The sequence below is a fragment of the Rattus rattus genome, chromosome 6 (genome assembly GCF_011064425.1).
Source record: "Rattus rattus isolate New Zealand chromosome 6, Rrattus_CSIRO_v1, whole genome shotgun sequence".
NCBI classification, from domain to species: Eukaryota; Metazoa; Chordata; class Mammalia; order Rodentia; family Muridae; genus Rattus; species Rattus rattus.
Window position 1 is genome coordinate 82,521,620 of NC_046159.1, and position 27,920 is coordinate 82,549,539.

Consider the following 27,920-nt stretch of genomic DNA (forward strand, 5'->3'; position numbering starts at 1 on the left):
AATTCATACAATGTATTCTGATCATGTTTTTTCTTTCAGATCCTCCCCTACTCCCCTCACATCCAACTCCAAACCCCGCCTCTAGAAAACAACCAGACAAATAAATCAAACCATATTTTTCACAGAAAAAAATGAAAAAGCACAACAAACACATACACACAGAAAGAGAAACCATAAAAACATAAAATAATTAGAAATCATAATATACACGAAACGGACCAGTAAGATTAAAAACATAAGTGCCACATAAACAATATGAAACAAAAGTTGTACAAAAATTCCATTGAGTATGTGTTATGTTGGCCATTTACCTGTTGGACATGGGGACTAACAATAAGTTTGGTTTGTGGACACAGTGAGACTACATCAAAGAAAACTCAGTGTTCCTTTGCAACAACTTGGGGATCGGAGATTGTTTCTTGGTTAGGTATTGGAACTCACATCCACTTCCCTTTCTCATTCTGCAATCTTGTCTGGCTTGACCCTGTTCAGGCCTTATGCATGCTGCCACAGTCTCTGTGATTCTATCTCAGGAAAGAAAACATAAATTAGGTGGCTGTGAACATAGTGGTGTGCATGTCCTTGTGATATGCTAGAGCACCTTTTGGATATATGCCCAGGAGTGGTATAGCTGGGTCTTCAGGTAGAACAATTTTCAATTTTCTGAGGAACTGCCAGATTGATTTCCAAAGGAGTTGTACCAGCTTGCAATCCCACCAGCAATGGTTCCTCTTTCTCCACATCCTTTCCAGTATCTGCTGTAGCCTGAATCTTTTATCTTAGCCATTCAGACTGGTGTAAGGTAGAATTTCATGGTCATTTTGATTTGCATTTCCATGATGACTAAGAACTTTGAATATTTTTTAAATGTTTCTCGGCCATTAGAAATTCTTCTGTTATGAATTCCCTGTTTAGCTCTTTTCCCCATTTTTAATTGAGTTATTTGGTTTTGGGGTAGTTAACTTCTGTGTACCTTATATATTTTGGATATAAGTCCTCTATCAGATGTGAGGTTAGTGAACAATGTTTTCCCAATCTGCAGATTGCCAATTTGTCCTATTGACTGTGTCTTTTGCTGTACAGAAGCTTTTCGGTTTCACGGGGTCCCATTTATCAATTGTTTATCTTAGAGCCTGAGCCATTGAAGTTTGGTTCAGGAAATTTCTCCATGAGCCAACTTGCTCGAAGCTCTTTCCCGCTTTCTCTTCTATTCCATTCAGTGTGTCTGGTTTTATGTTGAGGTCCTTGTTCCACTTGATCCTTGTGCAAGGTAATAAATATGGATCTATTTTCAATTTTCTACATACAGACTGCCAGTTAGACCAACACCATTTTTTTAAGATGCTTTCTTTTTTCTATTTTATATTTTTGGCTTCTTTGTCAAAGATCAAGTGTCCCAGAAATGTATGGTTTTATTTCTGAGTCTCCAATTCTATTCTATTAATTAACCTGTTTCTGTACCACTACCACACGGTTTTTTATCACTATTGTTCTGTAGTACAACTTGAGATCAGAGATTGTGATCCCCCAGAAGTTCTTTTATTGTTGAAAATTGTTTTCTCTATCCTGGGTTTTTTGTTTTTCCATATGAAATTGAGAATTAGTCTTTCCAAGTCTGTGAAGAATTGTGTTTGAATTTTGATGGGGATTGCATTGAATCTGTAAATTTTAGCAGGACAACTATTATTACTATGTTAATCTTACCTATCCATGAGCATGGGAGATCTTTCTATATTCTGAGGCCTTCTTTGATTTCTTTCTTGAGAGACCTGAAGTTCTTCACATGCTGATCATTCACTAATTTAGTTATAGTTACACCAAGATATTTTATATTACTATTTACATATATTTTATATGACTATTGTGAAGGGTTGAGTTTCCCTATCTTCTTTCTTAACCGATTACTTATTGTTTGAGTTATTTTTATGTCTCAGCCACTTTGCTAAATGTTTTAATCAGCTAAAGAAGTTCTCTGGTAGAATTGTTGGGTTCACTTATGTATACTATCATATTATCTGCAAGCAGTGATAACTGATTTCCTCTTTGCCAATTTGTATCTCCTTGATCTCCCTTTGTTATCTTATTGCTCTAATTAGAACTATATTGAATAGATATGTGGTGAGTGGGCACCCTTTTCTTGTCCCTGATTTTAGTGGCATTGCTTCAAGTATCTCTCCATATAATTTGATATTGGTTGTTGGTTTTCTGTATATTGCTTTTATTATGCTTAAGTATTTGCCTTGAATTCCTGATGTCTCCAATACTTTTAACACGAAAGGGTGTTGTATTTTGTCAATGCTTTCTTCCCTGACCAAGTTATCATTGAGTAGAGAGTTGTTCAGTTTCCATGGGTATGTGGGCTTTCTGTTGTTTAAACTTAGTCCATGGTGATCTGATAGAATACATGGGATTCTTTTAATCTTCTTGTATCTGTTGAGGGTTGTTCTTTGATTGATTATATGGTCAATTTTGGAGAAGGTTGGGGAAAGTTTTTTTTTTTCTTTGGAAGATTTTGTTGACATTTTCTTTTCCTAAGAGCTGGAGTTCTTTGCTCTCTGCTATTCTTATTATTCTTAGGTTTGATCTTTTCATTGTGTGCTGGATTTCCTGGATGTTCTGGGTTAGGAGCTTTTTATGCCATGTGTTTTCTGTCAATATCTTCTATGGTATCATCTAAGCATGGCATTCTCTCTTCTATGTCTTGTATTCTGTTGCTGATACTTGCATCTGTAACTCCTGATCTCTTTTGTAGGTTTTCCACATCCAAGGTTGTCTCCCTTCATGATTTCTTTATTGTTTCTATTTCCATTTTTAGATCCTAGATTTTTGTTCAATTCCTACACCTATTTAATTGTGTTTTCCTGTATTTCTTTAAGTGAGTTATTTATGTCCTCCTTAAATATCTCTATGATCTTCATGAGAAGGGATTTTAGGTCAGCATCATGCTTTCAGGTATGTTGGAGTATCCAGAGTTTGCTGTGGTGGAAGAACTGGGTTCTGATGGTGCCAAAATATATTGACTTCTGTTGTTTATGTTCATGTGCTTGCCTCTTACCATCTGGTAATTTCTGGTGTTATCTAGCCTGGGTGTCTCTGGAGCCTCTCTTCTGTGACTCTGGTTGTAGCAGATCTCTTGGAAGACCTGTGTCCCTGGCTGCAGGTTATCTCCTGGGAGACTTACTGGCTGCGAGGTAGTAAGAGAGGCAGACACACTAATCTGCCCTGGCAGAGGTGCAGACAGGATGGAAGATAGGTTTGGGTAGAGGGGAGGGGTCCCGCATGCACTGGACTCCTTGAAGGGCTCAGCTGGTTTGGTGATTTGGATGGCGGTCTCAACTGTTACCCTGCTGTAGCAGATCTCCTGGGAAACCTGCAGACTGTAGAGTGGTGAGAGGGGCAGATACATTGATCTGCTCCAGTGGAGGTGCAGTCTGGAAGTGCCAGCCTGCTTTCTTATAGAATCCAGGACCACAAAACCAGAGATGGTACCATCCACAATGGCTATGCCCAGCTGCATCAATCATTGTCAATAGAATGCCCTCCAGCTCAGCTTTATTGAGATATTTTCTCAGTTGAGGCTTCGTCCTCTCTAACAGCTCTAGCTTATGTCAAATTGACAGAAACCAGCCAATACAACAAATACTGCATATATCAACACTGGTTTTGAAGGAAACAGAAAAGCTGTTAGATTATAAATATGAATATTTTGTACATATGTATATAACTACTTATATTTGGGTATATATAAATTGCTTTGTATCAAAGACCTGTTCACTGACATAAGTGAGTGATAGATGAAGTTTATAAAATCTTAATAGTTCATTGAATTTGGAGTTCTATTAAACCACTTAAAACAATTAGAAGCATATTGTCAAGAAAGAACAAACATACAGAGGAAATGGAAGTTTGAATTGCCCGCTCAAGAAACTGAGAACATAAAGAGAAAATTTACTCCTCTAACCTCAGAAATGCTGAGATAACCTTGGCAACATCTTGGTGTTTCAGAAGTATTTCTATGGAACTATCAGAGGTATGTGTAGGGTGACAGGGCTTCTTCTTAAAGTGAGTCACCAACCTTTTTAGAATGTACACTATATTCTATAAATTTCAATGAAAATTAGGAAAAAATAACCACAATACAGTTAATTTAAAATCAAACCTGTAATACATCCAAGGTGTTTCTAAAAGTATTCTTTAATATTATAGCACAGTTTCACTGTAGCCTTGGTTCTCAGCTCTTAGTATGTATACATTGCTGTCCCACCACACAATACTAGTAATGCTGCCTGAAATACTGCAAACTTAATTCAAGACACTGTATGTGATGAACTGAATTGGGATTACTATACATAGGACATTTGGTCTATTACAGAAACAAAATGCTTTAATTTCAGAACATAAAGTCTTATAACATATGTTTTTACTTTGATTTCTTAGCTTGGATCAAAGTACATTGTTGGAGCCTGTAATGCTGGAATGGTTGATTTTAAAAGCTACCATTTAGTGGAGCTTTAGAAATGTATGGCTCAAAGGTTAAGGATACTTTCTGCTCTTGCAAAGGACGTGGGTTCCAACCCACATGGTGGCTTAGACCCATATGTTACTCCAGTTCCAGGGGCTTTAATACCCTCTTTTGACCTGTTTGAGCACTAGGCACAAATGGTACATGTGCTTACTTACATACATTCAGGAAAACATAAATATGCATAAAATAAAAAGAAATAAATATTTAAAAATATTTTAAGCTACTATTTGAGTTGCTGAGTTAAGTTTTATTTAAAATTGTTTAATTAATTTTGGCTTAAGTTTAAATCAAAATTTATAGCAATTTCTAAAATGGCCACCAATATACTTCTGCCATTTTCTATCACATATTTATGTGAAGGAAGATTCTAGCATTGACAATTGTTCAAAGTACAGATCATTCTGAAAAACAATACTCAGTGTTCTGTAGTGACAGATATTCAGCCAAGATTTAATTGTTTATGTAAAAAAGCAAGGATTTGCATAACATCAGTATGCAGGTTTACTTTAATCTTTAATAAACGATGTATTCATATGCATACCAAAGAATTGTTTTTGAAATAAATTTATGTAAAATCTGTCAGTAAATTTTAAGTTGTATACTTCCTTTGTATATTATGGAATCAAACAAAACATTCTTGGAACAAAAGGAGTCACAAATAGTAAAAACTCAAGAATTTCATGGTATCGTGACCGGATCAGGAACAGCATGAGCAGTTGCCATGATGAGTCATGAATGTCACCCCGCCTGACTCCTTGTTGACCATCTTTTTTTATCGTTTATTAGAATACTTCATATTGCAAACTTTTATCAAGATATAGGGTCAATGGTTAGGTTTTGGTCTTTGACACCATGTTCCTTAGCATGTTGATGTTTCACTGAACATCAACATGGACTGTTGTAGTAGGGAGGACTGGTGTAGTAAGAACCACAATCCTGGAAAACTTAAAGAACAGGGATTTACTAAGGAAGAGAGACTGTATCTTAGTTTGGGTCTTACTACTTTGAACAGATCATGAACAAGGCAACTCTTATAAAGGACAATATTTAATTGGGGCTATCTTACAGGTTCAGAGGTTTAGTCCATTGCCATCAAGGCAGGAGCATGGCAGCATACAGGCAGGCATGATACAGAAAACACTGAGAGTTCAACATCTTCATCCAAAGGAATCCAGGAGCAGACTGTTGTCAGGCAGCTAGGAGAAGGGTCACAAAGCTTACCCCTACACTGACACACTGACACACTTCTTCCAACAAGGCCACACCTACTCCAACAAGGGCCCACCTCCTAATAGTGCGACTCCCTGGACCAAACATATTCCAAACCATCACAGATTGGGAGTCTAATGAAGAATCTTCTTGGATCCTCAGTACCTGTCCTACTGCTATACGCTAGCATGGCTAAAAAACTGTTGAGAAATTCAGTCATTTTTATAAGATCAAACATCCCATTCATAAGGGCCATGCCTTTAGGATCTAATCATCCATCATTCATCCCAGGAATTAGGTTTCAAATCTGAGTGTTGAGAACACAGTTATTAAGTCTGTAGTAGAAGAATGTCTTAGCTCTGGTTTTTGCTTAGTTTAGTTAGTTGGCTGCCTGGTTGGTTGGTTGGATGGTTAGTTGGTTGGATGGTTGGTTGGTTGGTTGGTTGGATGGTCATTTGTTTGGATCATTGGTTGGTTGATTGGACAGTTTGTTGTGAGTATTGTTGTTGATACTGCTATTATGGTTTGATTTTCTGTTTTTTGTTTGTTTGGTTGGTTGGTTTTGTTTGAGTTTGGGGTTTGTTTTTGTTTGTTTGTTTGTTTTGTTTTCTGGGTTTTGAGGTTTTTGCTTGGTGTAGGTTTGGATTGGGATAAGGGTTAGGGTTGGGGTTTTTTAGACATCACTCTATATAGTCAAAGCTGCCTCCAACTCCTAATCCCTCTCCCATAGTCTCCTGAGTTCTAGAGTCACAAGCACATGCTACCACATTCAGCTAAAGTTCTCATAATTCTCTTTTTCAGTACATTGCTACAGTGTGGATAAGAAGTGTCTCTCCCCAAAGGCTCATGTCCTGAAAAGTTGATCCCCAGCTAGTGTTGCTATTAACTGATAACTTAATCATGAGGCTTTTAATTTCCTGGGTATATTAATCAATTGACAAGTTCATAGGTAAGGGGGTTCTTAGGCTGGCTGTGGGGCACAGTTGGAGGACATAGATCACTGGGGGGGTGACCTATACCATCAAAGGCTATCATTTGTCCCTGACCCTTCCTCTTCCTCTCTGTCCCTGTCAGCATCCTGTCTACCATGAGGTGAGACTCTTCACTAACTACATGTTCTCATCATGATGCTTTGTCTCCACATACATTATTATACCAGGCCAGAAACAGGGGAGTCCTCAAGTGACTTGGGTCTAAAGCCCATGAAACTAAGACAAGCCTTTCCTCCTCCAAGTTGATTAGTTTGTGTAACTTGTCTTTATGAGGAAAACTAATTCAGATATGTTCCTTCCATGTCTTCTCTTTCTACCAATTGCCCACACTGTTGTTTTAGCCATAGGTCATGCCTCCTGCAGTGTTGTGATCCTGATATTCCTGTGCTGGGATGACAGTGAGGTGGTAAAAAAAACAAAGGTTGAGGTCAACAATAGTCTTCATTGACTATCCGACTTTGGCAAAATTGATAAAACAGTTTGAACTTGTTTGTCAACTATAAAGTATGAGTCAATTAGTATTACCTGTTAGGATTACTGTCGAGTTTAAATGAGATCTATGAAATCTTCAGAATATAAGGATACCTGTAACATGGTACGTACTGGATGTTACATTTCCAACTTTTGATTCATTGTCAACCTACAGAAGATGAAGACTACCCTCAGGCTTTCTGGAGACTGACACATTGCATCTGCAGCATTGTTAAAGACCCCTACTTCACAGACTGCCCCATCCCTGAGCAATGTAAAGTTGACCTTTCCTTCAGTGTTCCTTCTAACGTGAGTATGAATCCTCATGTTAGAAGGCTGAACCAAGTTCCAGCATCTGCAGTTACAGATTATCATGTTTACTAGCATTCTTCACTATCATTTTTAATGGAATTGGTTCTGAACATCTTCCTTAAATAAACTTATTAGAAACCCTTAACACATTTCAAATTCAAATTTTGTTACAGTAAAGCAAAGCAATCCTAACTAAGAACAAGAATGTTCAATGTTATGGCAGAGAGGTGGTCCAGCAGGTAAAAGCACTTGCTGCACCAGTCTGATGCCTGCCTTCAGACTTGGGACCCGAGAAAAGATGCAAGAAGAGAACCATCTCTACAGAAGTTGTTCTGTGCCCTCCACATAAGCATAGCATGTGCATACCTACAAACACACACACACACACACACACACACACACACACACACACACACACACACGTGCCCGCATGCATGCACGCACGCATACATACACACATACACATATGCTAGTAATAATAATAATAAATTATTTTGTAAAGTTGTTTAAGTATTTAGAGTTATTGTCCTATCTTCTTAGCTGTCTCTGTTAAATCCATAGCAACATTTTTAGCAAACACCATTGACAAGTTTTTCTTGTTTTATCAATTTCAAAAAATATGTTTTCCATCTTTTCATGCAAAGTAATTAAAGCCAAATGATGTGGCAACAAGAACTGGCCAATAAGTTGAGAAAGAATTCTTGGCTCCTACTAGGCAGACACGCCAAGGATAGAAATAGATTTCATGGGCCAGTTCAGTAAATGTGATGCTCTGAACAGTAGTCAGTAGTTATTTAGAGAGCTTCTACTATAAACCCTACAGTGAACTTCATTTCTATGCCAGTTATTTGATTTACTTTTCAGACTCTAAGTTTACCCAAATGATCTGTGTACATGTAATGTTCTCCGAAGGTCAAATCACGCTGTCTTAAGCAGAACTAAAATGGTTGGTTTCACCCTGCCTTTGAAACAACTGTGGCTGTGGTGTTCTGAGCTAATTCACCTTTGACAAGGTATCAGAGGGTGTGCTTGGTCTTAACTGTGTGTGATGGAGTTCACCAAGAAACTTCCTTAAGATTTTGGATTTTCTACAAAGCCTTTTGTGGCAGTTTGACTGAGAATGGCCCTCAGGCTCATTAATTTGAATGCTTAGTCAGCAGCAAGAGGCACTAGTTGAGAAGGATTAGGCAGTGTGGTTGCATTGTCAGGCATTTTATCACTGGGGTGGACTTTAAGCTTCCAAAAGACCAAGCTAACACCCCAAGCCCAGTCTGTCTCTCTCTCTCCCTCCCTCTCCTTGACTAAGGAGCAGGATGTAGCTCTTAGCTACTTCTCCAGTTCCTGCCTGTAGATTGCTGTGTTCCATGACGGTAATGGACTAACCATGTGAAACTGTAAACAAGCCCGAATCAAATGTTCTATCTTATTATAGTAGCCTTGGTCATGATGTCTTTTCACAATACTAGAACAGGAACTAAGACCCATTTATATAATTAATTTTAGCTACCAAGCATATTGTATTGTTCCAAAAGAAATAACGAGAACAGCATCATGATGGATACTTTTGCTCTACACTATTAGAGAATATTTAAATAAATTATTTCGGACATAGCAACAAAACATAGATGTAAAAGAAAGAAATGTGTGTGTGTGGGGGGGGGCAACCAACCAATCATAGTATAACCCTAACTAAACAACAGCATTAGAAAAAAAAGTGGGGTTGGGGATTAAGTGGTAGAGCGCTTGCCTAGAAGCGCAAGGCCCTGGGTTCGGTCCCCAGCTCGAAAAAAAAAAAAAAAAAAAGAACCAAAAAAAAAAAAAAAAAAAAAAAGTAACAACCCACCATATCTGTCTTCACGGGCACCTCATGAATTTATTACAAACCTGTGAATGTGCAAATGCAGCTGCTCCCTGAGTTAGAAAGATATCAAAATAGACCACTTAATTTTAAATATTTTATATAAATCAATTTACAAATTATATTGTCTCCAAAGTATTTGAACAAATGTATTGTGAGTACTTGTTTGCCAACTCCCAATAAGCTGTACCCCTCCAGACATGGAATTAGAAATTTTTCATCTCCAGATAGATGTTATAATCTAGATGAGCCAAACCTTTATATTAAAACCATATGAAGTAAAAAAACTTCTGCCGGCACAAGAGCAGTCTCTCACGAGTAACTCAGGAAAGAATTGATGTAGAAACCTCACACCATCACTGTAAACAGCATTGTTTTAACTGTGGACTATGAAAATTGCTTACATTGCCTGGAGCATGTAGATGTCCAAGAGAGATAAGGAAAATATAACTTCCTTTTACTACTTGCATGGTCAGAATGACCTCCTTACACAGCAAAATGCAAGTAGAAAGTATGTTTAATGTCAGGGCACTACAAACCCTTTCCTCTAATAGACATGTTACAGGGTACTGACATGTTCAGTTTGGGCTATGTGAACTCCAACTTTGAAAATATGTTATTGCTTTTGAATGAGTGGTGAATCCATATACTTTAAAATTCAAAATTGATAAGTTTATGATAGAATATTTTCCTACCCTGACCCTTGGCATCCAGTCCACTGCTTTAATCAATTTGTTATTTATCCTTGCAGAAATATTCCATATCTATGTGAACAAGGGTGCTTACCCTTTGGTACAAAATGATCACACTCTGAATACACTCTTTATCTTGGCATTTTGAAAAATTATTATTGGGTTTTTATTTTGATAGTTGTCATTTTACTTAAAATTGTAATAGAGAGATCATTTCTTGCCAATACATAAAGCTGTCTTCACGAGATATGCTACTCACTACATCATACTCACTGTATGTACTACGGCTATACATGTAAAGAATTCCAAACTCATGCTCATTTAAATTCCTTCCAATTCTGTGTACTAAATAACCTGGGGCATATATACATTAGACAATTTCTAAAAGTGTATATCTAGAGTGGACTCGCTGAGCCATAGCTCACATGACCTTGTATTTTTACAAAGATTTCCTTCCACAGGCTATCCTAATTTGCGTTCTCAGAGGCAGAATATCAGCTATCAGAGACCTCACTGTCCTTGCCCTGACAGCCAACCCCAGCATCCATTCATCTCCAGCTGGAGCAAATTATTATAGTTTTTTAGAGATGTTTCTTGCCATTAAAAAGGACCACTTTCGCCTTTTACCACCACCCCACCCCCAAAGTTATTTGACAGTTCCTGGAGACAACCTAGATCAGTGGATCTCAGCCTTTGGTTCGTGACCCCTTAGGGTTGAATGACATTTTCACAGAGTTTGCAGATCAGATACCCTGCATATCAGATGTTTATGTTAGAGTTCATAACAGTAGCACAATTACAGTTATGAATAAGCTACGTAATAATTTTATGTTTGGTGGTCACCACACCATAAGGAACTGCATTAAACGGTCACAGCCTTAGGAAGATTGGGAACCACTAGATTGTCGCAACCCCTGAGGCTAGGCTGACAATAGAATTGAGTGAGGAGAGTAAAGTGGACTGCTCAGCCTCCCATTGTACATAGCATGAAGACCTTCCACGGAAGAGAAGAAGAGAATATCTCTAGTGCTAGGGTCTCCCAGAACACGTGCTCTCCCTTCATCATAGAAAGTATATCTTACAAAGATCTGCATTCTTCAAGGTGAAATATGTGCCAAAATATATACTAAACTCACGTCTGTGGTCCATTTGGGGCTTTTTGTTTCTGTTTCGGTTTGCTTTGTTTTGTTTTGTTTTTTTTCCCTTTCAGCACCCCAATTTTCTCAATGATTTGTAAGAACTGGGAGCCCCTCACAAGCATGGGCGTCTTGTTTCCACTTTTGCCCTGAATCCGTGATACAGACAGGCACTCAGATTATTAAATGAATGCATAAATAGTAGCAGTCTTACATGGTTATCTCGGACTTAAAGATGATTTTCCTTTTAGTCAAATCCCAGTCTGTTTTCCACTTTTCTCCTAAGTTGAAATGTCCCTTTGTCTTTAGACCTGTCGTTTCTTAACTTTCAGAATAGTGGTGACAGGAGTCATCAGTTGCATTAGAAATGGTGTTCAGCAGACCTGAACATCTATAAAGTATGCTTTATTGCACAGCACTAGGTCACTTACTTAATCATGTACTGTTGTGCTCACTTATAGCCTATCATTAAGTCTGTCTTGTCTCTTTAAATGGATTATATCTCCTTAAAAGACAAAAGAAAAGCACGTTTACATTCCTGAGGCCTAGAAGTGTTATACCAACAGGAAAGCAAGATTGCCTGTGCCAGTGTACAGACTCCCTTTCTCTCCTCTCCTCTCCTCCCCTCTTCCTCTTCCTTTCCCCCTCTTCTTCTTCCTCCCAAACCTCCAAAAGAAGTCTATTTAACTATCATCTCAACTCATAAGCCAAACCCCAAGGGTTCTAACTCTCATAAAGAAACCTACCCGTCCTCAAGAGCATCCCATAATCTTTCTCAAGAACAGAACACCTCAGATTCTCCCTTCAGACACACAGAACAAAGGGAAGGCAAGGCTGAAGAAGGCTAGAAGGCCAGGGCCATTTGCCAGCATTGTTTCTTCTGGTGTTTCTGGGATGCTGAGAGCCCCTGGACTCCCCAGCTGCACTGCTTCTTTACAAATCTCTTCCCATCACCACCAGTGCCCTCCTCAGACACTTGCTTATTCATCCATGATCATGGGAACCAGAAGAAGTTGCATAACCAGAGCTAAAGTCAGAAATCATTCCTAAGCTTCTGCCCACGGAGGTGCTCACCTCCACTCCTGGAAGATGATGTTGCCAAAAGGAAAGCAGGCTGAGGTGAGGGCTTCATTTTAATGGAAACATGGATAGTTGGGGAGGGGGGAGGCAGGACCAGCAAGGTCAGGAAAGGAGAAGAAGCAAGGGTAAGAATGTTGTGCAGAAGGCTGAGTGGTGCTTCACTGCTGCTAAATATATCCTGCAGAAAATCGGAATGAGGAGCAGTTTTGATCATATCTAAGTTGGGATTTTAAAATGCAAATGCAAAAAATGCAAATACAGATTGCTGGGTTGACTTCCATTAGCTTGTTATTTAACTACTGCTTAGCCCTAAGATTCCCCATGCATGAGCTTTGCAATTAAAATAAGCTTAAAATTGAAGTACTTCAAAGCTGAGTTGCAAAAGGAGAAAAAAAAACCTGCCAACCTGTGAGTATCTGTCTGGCAAAGCAAGGAAGTGCTAAGAGTCAGCTTGATTACACAAGGTGAAAGCAGAAACCATAAATGTTTCAAATGCTTATTCTCAAGAGTTCAAATTAAAAACAAACATCCTCCTTTAGGAATTTTTAAATGCGGCTTTTATATTTAGCCACAAGAGAATCCACAGGTTGATATCTCAGGCTTACTGACATCCATTTTTGATTTTGCTGATAAACGGCTCAGACATCTCTGTGTCACACGGATCTACAAAGAGAGGGCTTAGTGATGTGCTGATTCCAGGTGAACAGAACACTGCTTCCGAATGACCGTCTTTAGATGAGAGTTTGAGAAAACGTGTAGTAAATGTACTTACATGTTGAACCATATAAAATGTACAGCCTCCTTTCTTCATAGGCAAGTTTTGACCAAATGATTAAATAATGACTTTAAGTAACAATAGTAACCCACACTATTGCTTCTAAGTGCCACATTAAACTGCACTTGCTTTAATAGTTTACTTAAGCTCTACCATACTCTTTAAGGCAGGCAAATTCTATTTATTGACATTTTCCTGATGCCTCTGAGAAGATCTATGTGCCATGATGGGAAGGCTTTTTCAGTGGAGTTCAGAGACATTTCAGTGCAGTACCCTGGCCCTCTATTTTTTTTTTTTAAGTGGAAGGATGTGGAATGTGCTAGGAGCACTGTCTGCACCTTCCCTGAAACAGGTCATGGTATCTTCTATACAAAGCAGCCCCTTATTCTGGCAGATTCTGATCCTTGTCATAAGAGAGAGGGAGTAGGCACAATCTCAGACAAAGGCCTTGCCCTGACCCAATATCCTGATGTTAACTGATTCTCTTCACCCTGGTATCTCCCATGACTTGGGAGCCTAGCATAAAAACACTCAGGCTCAGTCATGTCATCGTTTACTTGTATTTTTAAATGTTCGTTTACTGTTGTGTGTGATGTGTATGGCATAGGTAGATACATGTACATGTGTATGGGGGTCAGAGGACAGCTTAGTGGAGTCAGTTCTCTCCTTCCACTTTCCCATGGGTTCTATAGATTGAATTCAGGTCACCACAATGCTTTCAGGTGCTCACCTTTACCCCCTGGGCCAGTTTGCCAGCTCTTTTCATTTGTTTCATTAGAAAAATTCCTCCTCCATCATATGAACCATATATTAGATTCAAGTGCACATGTACTCTGCCAATCGGATTTACAGGTGATATAAAAAAGTTAGTAGAGATTTTCCCTTCTTTATAATAAGGATGAGCCCCTGAAAATACCTGCAAGCAGGTGTGTCCACTAGCGTGTGACTCTAGCTCTAGGGTTCAGAGATTTCATCTCCTCTGAAGAGATTCAGCCTTCAGAATGTTAAAGACAGAATCGAGGAGGGTGATAGTGTCTGTAGTCCTGACTTCAATTGCTTGAGTTGGTAATGTGATTCTAAGGTTGTGTTCCCCATAACTCTCACACAAATCCACTGTCACTGCTCGGACAATGCCTCGGGCCTTGCTCACTAAACCACTTGCCCTGGTTTAGCTACTCCATGAAAAAGTAGCAAACAGTGTGGACTTGGGAGTCACATGTGGGCTCTGGGTTTTAATCTGGCATGAAATGCTCAGTGTAAATGTCATTGCCTCATGTCTCCATCTTCAAAGAGGGGCTCAGAGCAAGACAGTTTCCAGGAGTTATTCTGAGGATTAAAAGGTTTGACCCTTAAGTATCTGTGTGGATACAAAACACAGCTCTTTTCTCAGAATGAACAGAAGTTATTTTATGCTGAGCTAAATGGGAGTGGCTGTAGCCTCAGATATGAGTTCACACTTCCCTGAATGATGGATTCCAATGTGAAAGCAGTTGCATGAGCATTAGTCATAGGCCAAAAGAACATCATAATTCAAGGCATTTACATTGGTGAGGACAGGGTGTTGTGTTAGAGCAGAGCTCATATCCGGACAGATTACACCAGGCCAGCACAGTTCCATAGGAAGAGGTTAATTGGGGGAAGTGGGGAAGAGAAGGAGGAGAGAAGTGGGGTAACAAAGAGGGGGCAAGGGTTTGGGGGTCTCTGCCTTTTATTTGGGCAATGATACTATTGCATGCACTACGGCGAACAGGTGAGGCAGAGGGCAGGTAAAGTGTATGCTGGAAATGTGTTTGCAGTTGCCATGGCAACAGATGCAAGAGAGTCCTTGTCACCTAGAGGTGATATCATCACTTGATTGGTAGGCAACTGGCAACCCTGAGGCCAGTTTCTGACCAACATAGTGGGTATGTGAGTTACAGCAAAGTGAAGAAATCTCAGCTGTGGACTTCAGTTGCTGTACAATGATGATCTTAGCTTCTTGGTTGATGGAAGCTAGCTGTGGAACCATGAAAGGCACCCTGGTTCCCTGTTTAGTAAGGCTAGAAACCCAGATGACCCTAAGGGACAATAGACATTTCAGCTGACTCCTGGGAAACCAGGTCCTGTCACTAGCCACAGCCCTCCATAGATTTGTGGCTATCATGTAAGGGCAGTGCCCCAAGCCCTTCCACAGGTAGAAGAGGTGACCACAGGTCACTTTATGTAGGCTCAAGACAGATCTCCATTATATTGAGGTACCTAAAGGCCTGGAGGCTTAGCCAATGAACTTTCCTTCCCAGACATTACTCTCTGCAAAATATCTTTAATCTCAGGCCCACCCTGAGAAGTAGGAGATGGTTTTACTTATCCACTTTCCCCCACGACAATAAATGTCTCAAAACCATGGACTGTCTCTACATTGGGATCCGCTGTGGAGAAGGCCTTCACCTACAGAGCTGCCATTGCTGTCTAATCACCCGAAGAAAGCCTACTTGTGCTCCACCAAACCTGCTACCTGCTACCACCAAGGACTACCCCCTATGCTATCTGCCAGAGATCCCCTCTTCCCCCTCAGCCCCAGTCTAGATCCACCTCTCAGGGCCCCCACTGGATGTCCAAGAGTCTGAGAACCAGACAGCCACAGTCTTATTGCTGCAGGCCTGGTGACTCCAGAACCAGTTACAGCTGTGTCCCGATCTCAGATTGTGCTTCCCCACCCCCACACAACATCAAACTTGTGCATGTGAACACATTGTATTTAGGAAGTCCTATTCTGAGGACCTGTAAAGATGAGGCTGCCTAGGCAGGAAAATGGTCCTCAGGCGAAATAGTTACTATAGATCTATTTTCTTGGGCTGCTTTTTGAAATTGCTACCTCTGACCTCTCCATGCTGTGCCTTAGAGATAAGATGATTCTTTTCTTTGGTATCCTTATGATTATTCAATGAGGATATATCTAAACTAAAGGGCATGGTTGCATTCTATAGGAGAGAAGAAATGGAAGGAAGTTGGAGATTGGAAGAATGACAGGGGGAAAGTGTTAAGTGTGTGGAAATGGATTCTGACAAAAACTCTTATATGAAATCTGTGATAAGAAAGTGTTAAAGCAAATCAGATGCCATGTAAGAACAAGCTCCGAATAAACCAACATACCGGTGACCAAACTGAACCAGAAAGAACTCCCACAGCTGCCATTTGAAGACACATCAAAGATGGCTGGTCACAAAGGACTCATACCAGAACCTGGTATCAGTTGGGTGAGTCATCCTAGGGAAGTTAGTCATCTTTGTGGTCTAACATTAGGCAGGACACCAAAAGAAAACATAGTTCTCTCTTCAAAAAGAGTTAAGAGATGGTTTATTCTAAGTGAAATGAGTGACCATGGTGTGGGAACAAGGGTTTAAGTTGTAGCAATGATATGCTCCAGCATAGATGGCTACGTGAACGTGTAATAGAATAATCATACTTACAATATACATTGGTGAGGACATTGGATAGGCCAGGTTACAGCAACTTTGGAAAACGATTTTTGTTTTAAAGGACAGTGCAAGCTAAGGTTTTACCTACTAGTCATAAAGATATTCAGTGCAGAGTTGAGAAGGAATGGGAATGCAGGGAACTGTAAATAGCTCAAGATAAGTTAATCGTGGATCTGCACATTGCAAGTCTCTAACAAGTTACAGTCAGCCTTGCAGAGTCCTTAACACACATAGGGTGGATCTGCACATTGCAAGTCTCTAACAAGTTACAGTCAGCCTTGCATACACATAGGGTGTTCTGCTTTGCTTTCCTTTTCGGGTAACTTCAGCTCAAGATTGGAATGGAGGAAGTAATAAATCTTTGCTGTGCTTTGCAAAGTGATTTTAACCTGTTAGGCATTTAAGATTCATGCTGAAATTGTGTTTGATAAAGGGGAAGAGGAGGTCATTATACTTTGTCACCTCCTTTTTCTTTGTCGAGTCCCACTTCTATGGACATCAGTGACACATACGGCCATTGTCTCATTCTTCTAGAGAGCATATAACAAGGTTACTAAGGTAACTAGTAAGAGAGATACATCTTGCTCCTCATCAATCTCTTACTGAAGCAGCAGCTTTCCTGTAATGCACACCCATGCTGGTCATCCTCTTGGCCAGGCAGTCCTTTTCTGCTCCTGGATATACTTTAGCCACATGACAGAGGGAAGGCCTGGTGTTCAGCTAAGAAGCTGTTAGTGCTGGGCTGTGGTCTTCATAAAGAAAGGATGCTCAACTCTTTGCAGACTGTGGGTGTTCTGTGGGTAGAATCACCAACAGAGCCATGCCTAGCGGTATGATGTCAGCAGCAATCACCAAAACGCAGAGTCAGACATGGCAGCATGAGCTCAGCTATATGTGCTAATAACAGAGGGAAAGGCCAATAGGGAAGGGGATGAGAAAACCTTACTGAGTAGGTGCCAGGAAACTGCTAGTCCCTCACTTCCTTTCCCAGTCACCTGAAGTCTAAAATCAGCTGTTTCAGAGAACTGAAGGCTGAGGGCTTCCTCAGGTCCCCATAACACTTGGTGTATGCTAAGTCCCATTCCAGGGACTCAGCCACTCTGCTGTGCTCAAAAGTAATAGCTGCCCGAGACACACTGGCTTTATTGTGCCTAGCAATGTCATCCTGTTGGTCTACAACCCAGACTTTCTATGCTCCTCCTGCCTCATGCTTTCCCCACCATTCAACACCTAATAAACGGCTGAGGTACTTTTCTGCCTGCCTTATTAAGTGTGGGTGTGCATTAGAAAAACCGGGACATGGTATATTCAGGGAACCCATTGTTTTTGGAATGGACACTGGGGGGTGTAGGGAGTCAGCAAGTCTCTATTATTCTAAGGTAACCAATTAGTATGACACTGTAGTCAGGGTTACTTGCATCCCTGGTGTCCAGTGCTGGGAGCCACTTGCAAAAGAAAGGGTTCCTGCCTTGTGTGAAGGTGTTGGGGTTTTGTTTGTTTGTTTTGTTTTGTTCTCTCTCTCTCTCTCTCTCTCTCTCTCTCTCTCTCTCTCTCTCTCTCTCTCTCTCTCTTTCTGTGTGTGTGTGTGTGTGTGTATGTTTGCTTTCTATCTTCTTTCTGTAGTTATACAACAGAAAGAAACTCAATTATCAGCATTTGTTAAAATTCAGTTAAACGAGAATTATAGATTTGCAGACTTGCTGTGGTTCATGAACCCTGAACCTCAATCTCCTTCCTGTAAGGCAGTGGTCCCCAACCTTCCTAATGCTGTGACCCTTTAATACAATTCCTCATGTTTTGATGACCTCTAACCATAAAATTATGTTGCTGCTACTTCAGAACCGTAATTTTGCTATTATCATGAATCATACTGTAAATATCTGATATAAAACTATCTGATATGTGACCCCAAAGGGGTTATGACCCATACGTTTAGAACAGGAGTTTCATGGTTTTGGCCATGGAGACAGTGGAATAATGGGTGCTGTGGATTCCATTTTTTTATTATACTTGAAGACAGAATAGCTTCCAGAAACCTTGATATTCATGGCTGATGCCCAGTTCAGAGAGAATTCCTGAAGCTACAGGATCTTTTATGATAATCCAAATTTTCTGCTGTTATGACAAAGACCTGTTCACCAAACCTTTGTCAGGAACCTCCAGGCTCCTTTGATCTCCGGGTTATACTTACAGAGGTAAAGTAGTTTAGACGAAGTCCCTGGCTCTTGCTGTCTTACGAACTGGATCTACCTTCAGCAGGAACCATGGGTAGCTTAACAAAACTCTTTCCACTGTGTTGTTGTCTCCTGTTATTAATTTTACATCTACATCCACTGACCTCACTCTGCTTCAGCCTGCTACCTGGCCAAATTTACAAACTGCTGCTCCACACTCTTGTGGGACTTCAATATGAGCCCATTCTTGCTTCGACTGATATCGTCTCTCACCTATCGCATTCTCTTAGCATTTAACATAGTAACTTTTTTACAAACACAGATTAAAGCTTAATCGTTATGGTTTTGAAAGATCATCCACATTGTGCTTATCATGTCTGAAGATACCCTTTTTATTAGTGCTGAAACCAAGGCCCTGAGAACATGGTACTGACCTGGGCACACAAATAGAGCTGCATACAAAAATGATTTCTGAATCCAGAGAGGCCATCTCAAGTCCATCTTTTTGGGGATCAAGGTCAGGCCATCTTCAGAAGGCTAGTAATTAGGCAGGAATATCTGTTCTGTCAACACTTAGAACAAGACCCTCAGACTCAGACTAGAGGACTCTCCTAAACTTAAATCAAGAAGACACCAAGAGCCCCACCACTTGGAATGTCTATGCCTATGATGATACCTTCTCCATGTCACCTAGTCACTGAGATTTGGGAATATAAATTATTTGGGAAATAAAGGGGGAAATGGGCAAAATGGAGAAGGGGACTTTAATTGAGAAAAGAGGCTACACAGAACAAAGAGGAGAATAATAACTAAAGATGCTTGTAAAAGTCTTAAGAAAAAACAAATTATATAAAACTATTATATATTACCGAAATATTCTCTCTCTCTCTTCTCTCTCTCTCTCTCTCTCTCTCTCTCTCTCTCTCTCTCTCTCTCTCTCTCTCTCTCTCTGTGTGTGTGTGTGTGTGTGTGTGTGTATAATTGATAGACAGTGCTCCCCTCGATGAACAATAGACCATTTAACAAGAACACTTTAGGACCAAACTCGAGAAACCTCTTTTAAGTTGGTCAGTGTGAAGACCATGAGAGTCTCAAAACATATAGGCTGTTCCTATGCCCTTAGCTGGTTGGTCCTCTCTACTACTGAAGACATCATGCGATTGTGCACAGGACTTGGAGGATCTGAGCTAGATTTAACCTGAGGGAGTAAGGGTGAGTATGACGTGGGAGGAGTTACAGGAAGGGTATGACATGGAAGGACACAGGAAAGGTTAGAGGGACAAAAGGGAAGAGAGAAAATTATGTACTCATATTTCAAAATAAAATATCATTCATATTTTAAAAATTTCATATTTTAAAATAAAATATCCATTTTTTTAAAAGCAAAAAAGAAATCTGGATTCTTATGAGTTGCCTTTTGTGTGACTTCACCTGGAGATACAGGGAAAAGCATCTGTGCATGGAGCAAAGGCAACAGAGAAAATAAAAGGTTGCATCCATGTGCAATGTGATGAGCAGCCAGTGAGACTTCTGGGGTAACTTAGAGGAGCTGGTGTCACTAGGAAGCCCAGGTGTGGTGATGACTCTGCATCCCCACACCACCTTGCTCACCCTGTAATCAGGTAGATCCATTGCCGTCTGAAGCAACTGCTTCGTTCATCCTGAGAATGGCCTATGCATCTCTCTAGACTTCCTGAACCTTGTAAGTCTTTGTAAGACCTGAGACTTCTAAATTCCATTTGTTTCTAAAGTCTTAGAACGTTCTCTACCCCACCCTCCTGAAGGCGGTGTTTCAATTAAGTCTTAATTATTAGGGAGAAATAGCTGCAGGACTGTAAGGGAGGGAAGAAAGAATATAAAAGCAAGGGCAAAGAGGAAGGTAGAGGAAGATGACGAGAAGGGAGAGGGGAAGAGGGAGAAAGAGGGAAAGAGAGGAGGAAGGAAGAGCGACCAGGAGGAGGAAGGAAGGAAGAAGAGGCTCTATAGAAGGAATTAGTTCTATCCAGGGGGTGTATTTTGTGGGGGCATTGATGTTATGTTTCCTTTGGCTTTGTTGAGACCGTCTCCTGTATTCTAAGCTAACCTAGAGCTCAAAATCCTCTGCCTCACTCCCCCAAGTGATCAGGATGATGAAAAATGACATACTTGTACTTCAGTGTCTGTCTGTCTGATATGGTAGAAACTGCAGTGTCTACCATATGGTGGGGGAAAGAGAAGGCAGGGAGCGTTTCAGAGTTTGGATGCTATGATGGCCTCATTAGCAGTTCTGTCTGAGGCCAGTATTGTGTGCTTATCTATTAATAAGCAATTTGGGGCTAGCATTTGTTAGCTAATCAGTCTTGTCTTTTGCTCTTCAGTCTTAAATTGATGGATAATTGACCTCTATTAACAAAACTGATGAAAGGAATCACATTTCAATACTAAATTAACACTGCAAGTGGAAAATGGAAATAACACAATGACTTCTGAAATGTTGTAAACTATTTTATTGAAGTCCTTTAAGTTTTAGATGATAAACTTCAAGCCGTTCCTATTTTACAGTTCTACTTGGCACACTCATTTCTTGGATCCAGCCACACAACACAGAAGACAGTCTGTTCTCTCAGTTTTATGAGACCAACCAGCTTTTCATAGCAGGTGTCCAAACTTTAATAGTCTAAATGTGGATTATAGACACACACAATTTAATAACTAAGACACCATCATTTTCTTATTCCCCAAACAACACTTTTTATGTTTTCCTTAATATTTCAATTTGTGAATTAAAATATCCCATTACTATGGTATTGGACAGGTGTTTGATAATGTCTATTTTCAGGGAAACAGCATCAACTGACTTTCTTTATGTGTAAGACCATGCCCTCTGTCCTATGGAGGGACAGAAAATAATCCATCTTCTCCTTCCTGCCTTCCCCAGATTCAAAATATCTATGGAGAAGTTAGACATTAATACAAGGAACAACTAACTGTACCAAATGGAATGTGAAAATTACAATTCAAAGAACAAAAATGACCACCCTGTCATGATTCAAAAGTTTTAGAGGTCTTCAGCGAGGAAATGACATTCAAATGGGGGATTGCAGGAGAGGGAACATTTTCAAAGGATGAGGTAGTGTAAAAAAATTAGAGAAAAGGCACAGCAAACACAAATGCAGGAGAAGGAAGAAAGAAGCAACTGTGGTATTGCACATAGTGACAATCCAGTGACAAATAATAGAAAGGAACCCAGACAAACGGTATCAGTGTGCAACCTGGATATGGGTAAGTATTTGGCACACTCATATGAACAATCAGTTAGAGAATGAAGTTTGATTTATCCTTATTTCATACAATAGTGGACCAGGTTAAACAACTAGAGGTAAAGTTCTCTGCAAACTGCATTTCAACTGACCATTTTATGGTGAGTCTTCCAGTGTGAGCTTGACTATGTCTACGTAATAAAGCTCGACACCTACCAAACTTTAGGGAAAAAACAAAACACCCAAAAATCCTCCTTTGACTATTAAAAAAAATGGTAAAGTTATTCATCCAAAACTTCGTGGCCCAACTAGATTTGACTTTGTCTCATCTTGGCAGTCTGCAGCCTCATTTAAGAGAGTGTCTGTCATTATATTATGCAACCTATGCAAAGAAGCAGGGCTCTTAAATGGCACAGCTTGAGAGACCTAGAGAAATCATATGGTCAGTTGTCCTAATGAGTTAATTGGGAGCCCAGAAAAATAAAGTGATTAGCTTGAATTGACCACCTCCTTCTAAGAGATATAAATTTAAATATAGTCATCACTGATTTATAATCTACCGCTTTATCCACATGCCTTGGTGCCTAGTTATTCTTCCCAAAATGCCTATGCATAAGCATATACATAATTTTACATGGGTATATATTCTAAGTCACATAAGATACATTTTGCTTTAAATCAGCATTTTTTTCCAACTAGTTCATCCATCTCCCTCTCTTTCTCTAACCCCGGAATCTCTTTTCATTCAACACTTAGTAGGTCTTCTAAGTGGTTTTAAAATCTGTGTACTCATTTACAAACCTATGTGTACATGCGTATGAAGCGCTTGGTTATCTTCTGCAAACAAATGAATATATATATATATATATATATATATATATATATATACTCTTTTCTTTGCCTTAATTTACACATTTAACCGTATCTGAGGAAAGTATTGCCAAGGGAGAAGCTGAAACCTCGCTAAGACTTTATTTTCACGGTTATGTTATATATCCCTTATGGTAGATTATGTCCCAATACTGCCTCCTCCTTCCCTGAGCCTTTACCCCATTGGGTTTTGCTCCCTCAAATAATACTTGAAGGAGCATGCCGTTTATCCATTAATCGTTATATTGTTAGAGCTTGCTTCATGAGGTCAGGGGCGTGCTTTATCTCTCCTCAGAAAGCTACAGTGATGCACCTTTAGGCCTGCAACCATTAAGAGTCTTTCCTGTACACTGCCTTTGCAAGTGCAGTTGGTATAGAATAAAACCTAACTGGGCATTTATCTGATGACAAGTGAACTCACCATTCAAGTCTTATGCTCTTGTTTTCCAGTTAACTTTGCTTTCTCATTCTTTTACCTATTTTTCCAAAAGATTATTTAGTTTCTTTTAAGCTTTTAAGGGCTTTTAGTGTAATATGGGTATTTTCAAATGATGTCCAATTTTTGCATTTTTTTCTCAAATCTGTAATATAAAATATATTTATGGAACCTTTTGTTATACAAAAGTCTTGAATTTCATCTATCTATTGCTTTTTCTTAATTTATGTTTTACCATAAACACATATTATTGCTTCCCCTATTACACTGATGGTTACTAGATTTTATTTCTTATATGACCTTTATTTATGTCTGACATTTAAATGCTTTAGTTTGCGAAAATACATCTAGGATCTTTTTATCTGAAATATGATTAAAAAACAAACCCTCCTTTCCTTTCCTTCTAGACAATTTATTAGCTGTTTATATTAGATTCTTTAGCAGACTTGAAATGCCTCTTTTATCCACGACTAAAATCCCACTTAAATCCAGGTCCATTTCTGAATACTCTGTTGCCAAGGTTCTAGGCCTCTTCAAGGCCTATTCAGTGTGTCACAGATATAGTTCCAGTAGCACTGCAGGGTTTTATGATTCTGAAGAAACAGATTACAATGATGACTTCAGAAATGGTTATGGAAGGTAGTCTTATTAAAAACTCATTGTAATGAACAGCACTGGAATATAAGCAGAAACTAATCAGTCAAAATAATATTAGTACAGTTAGAATAATTGTTGAAGTCTTTCTATCTCAAGTGGATTTTTATATCAACAGATATGAGACATTTGTTATTGTTGTTGTTATTGTTGTGTGTTTCTTGTATATGTCATTTTGTTACCATAGGCTTATGTTTTTCAGTCCTAGGGATTGAACCTATGTCATCTGTATATGCTAGAAGCTGCTCCGCTACTGAGCTACACCCCTAACCCCTTTCTTACCTTTTAAGATAGAGTCTCACTGCCGTGTCCAGGCCAACTTTCTAATTGTACTCTAGTCTAAACAGGCCTCGAAATTGGGATTTCCCTGCCTTTGTCCTCTGAGATCTGGAAAGACTAGCCTGTACCACCAATCTAGTTTCAAGTAGAAAATGAGCTTATGTGATCTTATAAAAGTGGCAGTTCTGTAATTTCCACCCACCCCCCAAAAAGGTAAGCATATTAATGGTATTGCTTTCTTCATTCCACAGGCCAGTTCTTCAGAAGACTCATCCCTATGTCTTCCCTCTGAATTCCGACTACTTCCCAGTGGAACACAGACTTGGAACAGACACTGGGGTGCTCTTGGAGAGAGGTCCCATGGGGACTGTACCTTACCCTCTGAGGGTGACTAAAGCTTCGATAGTGGCAGCTTCTAGGAAGGAAGAGTCTCCAGGGGAGCTGCAGAGTGTCTCACCACAACCAGCTCAGCCAGATAAGAATGTTAGTGACATTGGCAATGCTCCTGCAGAACTCAGCCTCAGGCTCAGTTCAGCTGCTCCGGCCCTGATACAAGCGTGCGTGCATGAGGCCAGCCTGCAAGACATGACATCTCCTGGCGTCTTCAATGAGGTGGAGCAAGTGTCTCCCAAGAACAACACTCCTGATGACTCCCAGCTTCAAGGAAGCAAGGAGTCAACAGTACCAGAAGCAAATGTTTCTGCAAAAAAGGAACTTACATCTGCACCATTTTTAACGTCTGCAGTCCAGCACACGCACCATGCTATCCGAAGCGACCCACCAAATACTAGCACCTGTCCAGTACCTGAAGATTCCTTGGTGAGATCAGAGGCAAACTCAAACAGTGAGAAACCTGAAAAGTCAAGTTGCCCCACCAGGGTCACCTGTTGCAGCAGCAAAAACGAAGTGTTCTGTGATTTCCCTTCTCCAGAAAACAGCCAGGGAATTGTGCAGACTCTAGATAGGGCAATGAGGAGTCGCTCATCCCCTTCTGCAGACAGACCTGAGGGAGAAGAGCAGAAAGCCATCAATAGCACCACAGTGGTATCCAGTGAACCTCCAGCAAGAGGGGAATGCTCAGAGAACAGACAGCCCTCGGACACTGTCTTGGACACCACAGATGAAAGGTCGGAAAACCCTCCACTGTCCTCCCTTACCAGCAGAGAGGCCACATGTTCTTCAGAGGCAAGACAAGTACAGCTGCCAACACAGCATCCCACATCAAGGTTCAAAGAAGCCAGTACAATGACCTGCCAAGCTGAAAGCGAGGCTAAGGAGGTCCCTGGCAGGGCTTGGCAAGATGCTGAGGTGCAGGCAGTAGCAAGTGTGGAAAGCAGGTCTGTCTCTACCAGCCCCAGTATCCTCCCTGCATTTTTAAAGGAAAACCCTGCTCTTGAGCAGGAGAATGGTCAAGAGCAGCTGCGGGTCATTTACCATGACAAGGGCAGTGGAAGCCGCTTGTTGGAACTCTCTAACAGCATGGTAGACCCCCAGGAGTCAAGAAAGCACCCCAGCATTGTACCGCAAGTACATATCCAGGCCCCTGTTGCCACTTCTACAGCTTTCAAAGGGGGGTGCAAACCAGCTAAGCAGCCAGCTGAAGGCCTTAAGTCCCCACTGATCCATGTGGCCTCCAGTCAAAACCTGGATACAGAGGAAGACCTGCGATCTTCAACAAGCAAAGAGGCAACCTCCAGGGAGCTTACAGGTACTAATCGTGGCTCCCAGAAAGCTACCACCATTGCACAAATCTCTGTCCTGGCAGGGAGTCAAGCTGAGATAAGTCATGGGTTGGGGAACTCTGAACCCAGGGCACCTGAACTTGTAGAGAAAACTGCAAATGACCACAAAACAGAGCCAGACTGCAAACTGTCCAACTCCCGTGGAGGTGTAAATGAAGACCAACCCCTGGAGAGCTTGGACCCCACTGATAAAAGAGATGCAAAGGACAAAAATCCTGCTTCTCCTCTTATCGTGAAAGATCATGCGTCTGGAGTCACCAGCACCCCAGATGCCAAAACCCTACTACTAAATCCTAAATCTCAAGGAAGTGAGGGACCAGAGGTCAGTCCCGCGCCGTCCCCAGGGAGGAAGAACCAGCAGAACACCGTGGAAGAACACAGGCAGACCAAGACAGTCACGAGCCTGAGCTTGCCATCAGATGGTACAGGTGACTCGAGCCCAGGTTCTGGTAAGAGGACCCCTTCTCGCTCAGTCAAGGCCAGCCCTCGAAGGGCCAGCCGGGTCAGCGAGTTCCTGAAGGAGCTCAACGTGACAGCAGCTGCTGCCCAAGTGGGGCTTACACCTGGAGAGAAGAAGAAACAGCTGGGTGCAGAGTCCAAGCTGCAGCTGAAACAGTCTAAGCGAGTGAGGGACGTGGTGTGGGATGACCAGGGCATGACCTGGGAAGTGTATGGTGCTTCCTTGGACCCAGAGTCCCTGGGAGTTGCCATCCAGAACCATTTACAAAGACAAATTAGGGAACATGAGAAATTAGTTAAAACACAAAGTGGCCAGACTCGAAGATCTATTTCCTCAGATTCTTCTTCAAGTAAGAAGCTTAAAGGGAGACAACAGGGCGTTCTACAGTCTATGCTGCAAAACTTCCGGCGCCCCAACTGCTGTGTCCGTCCTGCTCCGTCCTCAGTGCTGGACTAAAAGGGAACTGCACTGTTGTATGAGCTGTGGTATTCCTTGTGTCTATTTGTGTCGAAGCTTAGAAGTTTGGATTTCTGAGTTTGTTTTTTTGTTTTGTTTTGTTTTGGGGGTGGGGGATTGTTGTTGTTTCCTTCGAGACTTAGGAGTAAAAGCAACTATTAAGTTTAAGAATTAGCTATTACAGATTGTTGGGTCCTCCATAAATAAAATGTGTTTCACGCTGAGAGAAAGAATACAAGAAGTGAAGCGAGGCTTGCAGAGAGTCTGCATCCCGAGTTCAGAAGAAATGGTCGTGACTGCGCTATTTTTAATACATTATTATTATTTATACACACATTTTTATTACACACAAGTCATTTGGTATTTTCACCCCAGTCTATCACAGGGTGGCATTTCCACTAAAATACCTGCTTTACATTGAAACTAGCAGAAATAACTATTAGCAACACTGTGGTAATTTGGTATTGCTGAGGTAAGGATGCTAGTACCACAAGAGGATGCTAGTACCACAAAGGTTTAAGTAGCTTATAAGAAGCTTAATGTGAAAACTTGAAAAAAAATTGTATATTATTCCTGGGACAAATAAGATGAAATGAAAATATTCAAAAATATATAAAAACAAATGTGAACTAGCTATAGGCATCTAAAGCTAACCCCTTTTATGTGAACAAGTTCTTGTTAGAAAAGTTAGTTATGGGGTTGGGGATTTAGCTCAGTGGTAGGGCGCTTGCCTAGCAAGTGCAAGGCCCTGGGTTCAGTCCTCAGCTCCAAAGAAAAGAAAAAAAAAAAAGAAACGTTAGTTATACCTCCAAATATGAGTACTGCCTGTACCAAACATGAACTTATATATGTATATTTTCCTGCATCGAAAGCAAAGTGCATCCTTGTACTTCAGACCACATTAAAATGTCATTTTCTTACACTAGAGGAAGTGTCTCCAAGTTGAGTCATGAAATCAAGGAGGACAGTAAATTTTGTATTGTAAATGTGTCCTCTGCTAACAGGTTCTGATTGCTTAAGTGTACAACCTGGATTCCTTCAGATTTATCACTTTTAAGAGACATGCTGTTACACTTCAGAGATCTTCATGAAATCATAATTT

The 27,920-nt window shown here is 40.5% G+C and overlaps 1 protein-coding gene across 1 annotated transcript in view; it reads left to right on the forward strand.

The window, feature by feature from the left end:
• Gprin3 (GPRIN family member 3) overlaps positions 1-27,042 on the forward strand; it is a 77,200-nt gene extending 50,158 nt beyond the window's left edge. Inside the window, exon 2 of the mRNA XM_032906404.1 lies at positions 24,412-27,042. Coding sequence (XP_032762295.1) covers positions 24,521-26,818 — 2,298 coding nt within the window. The 5' untranslated portion in view covers positions 24,412-24,520 and the 3' untranslated portion in view covers positions 26,819-27,042. The remainder of the gene's footprint in view (positions 1-24,411) is intronic.
• Positions 27,043-27,920: the final 878 nt, after the last annotated feature.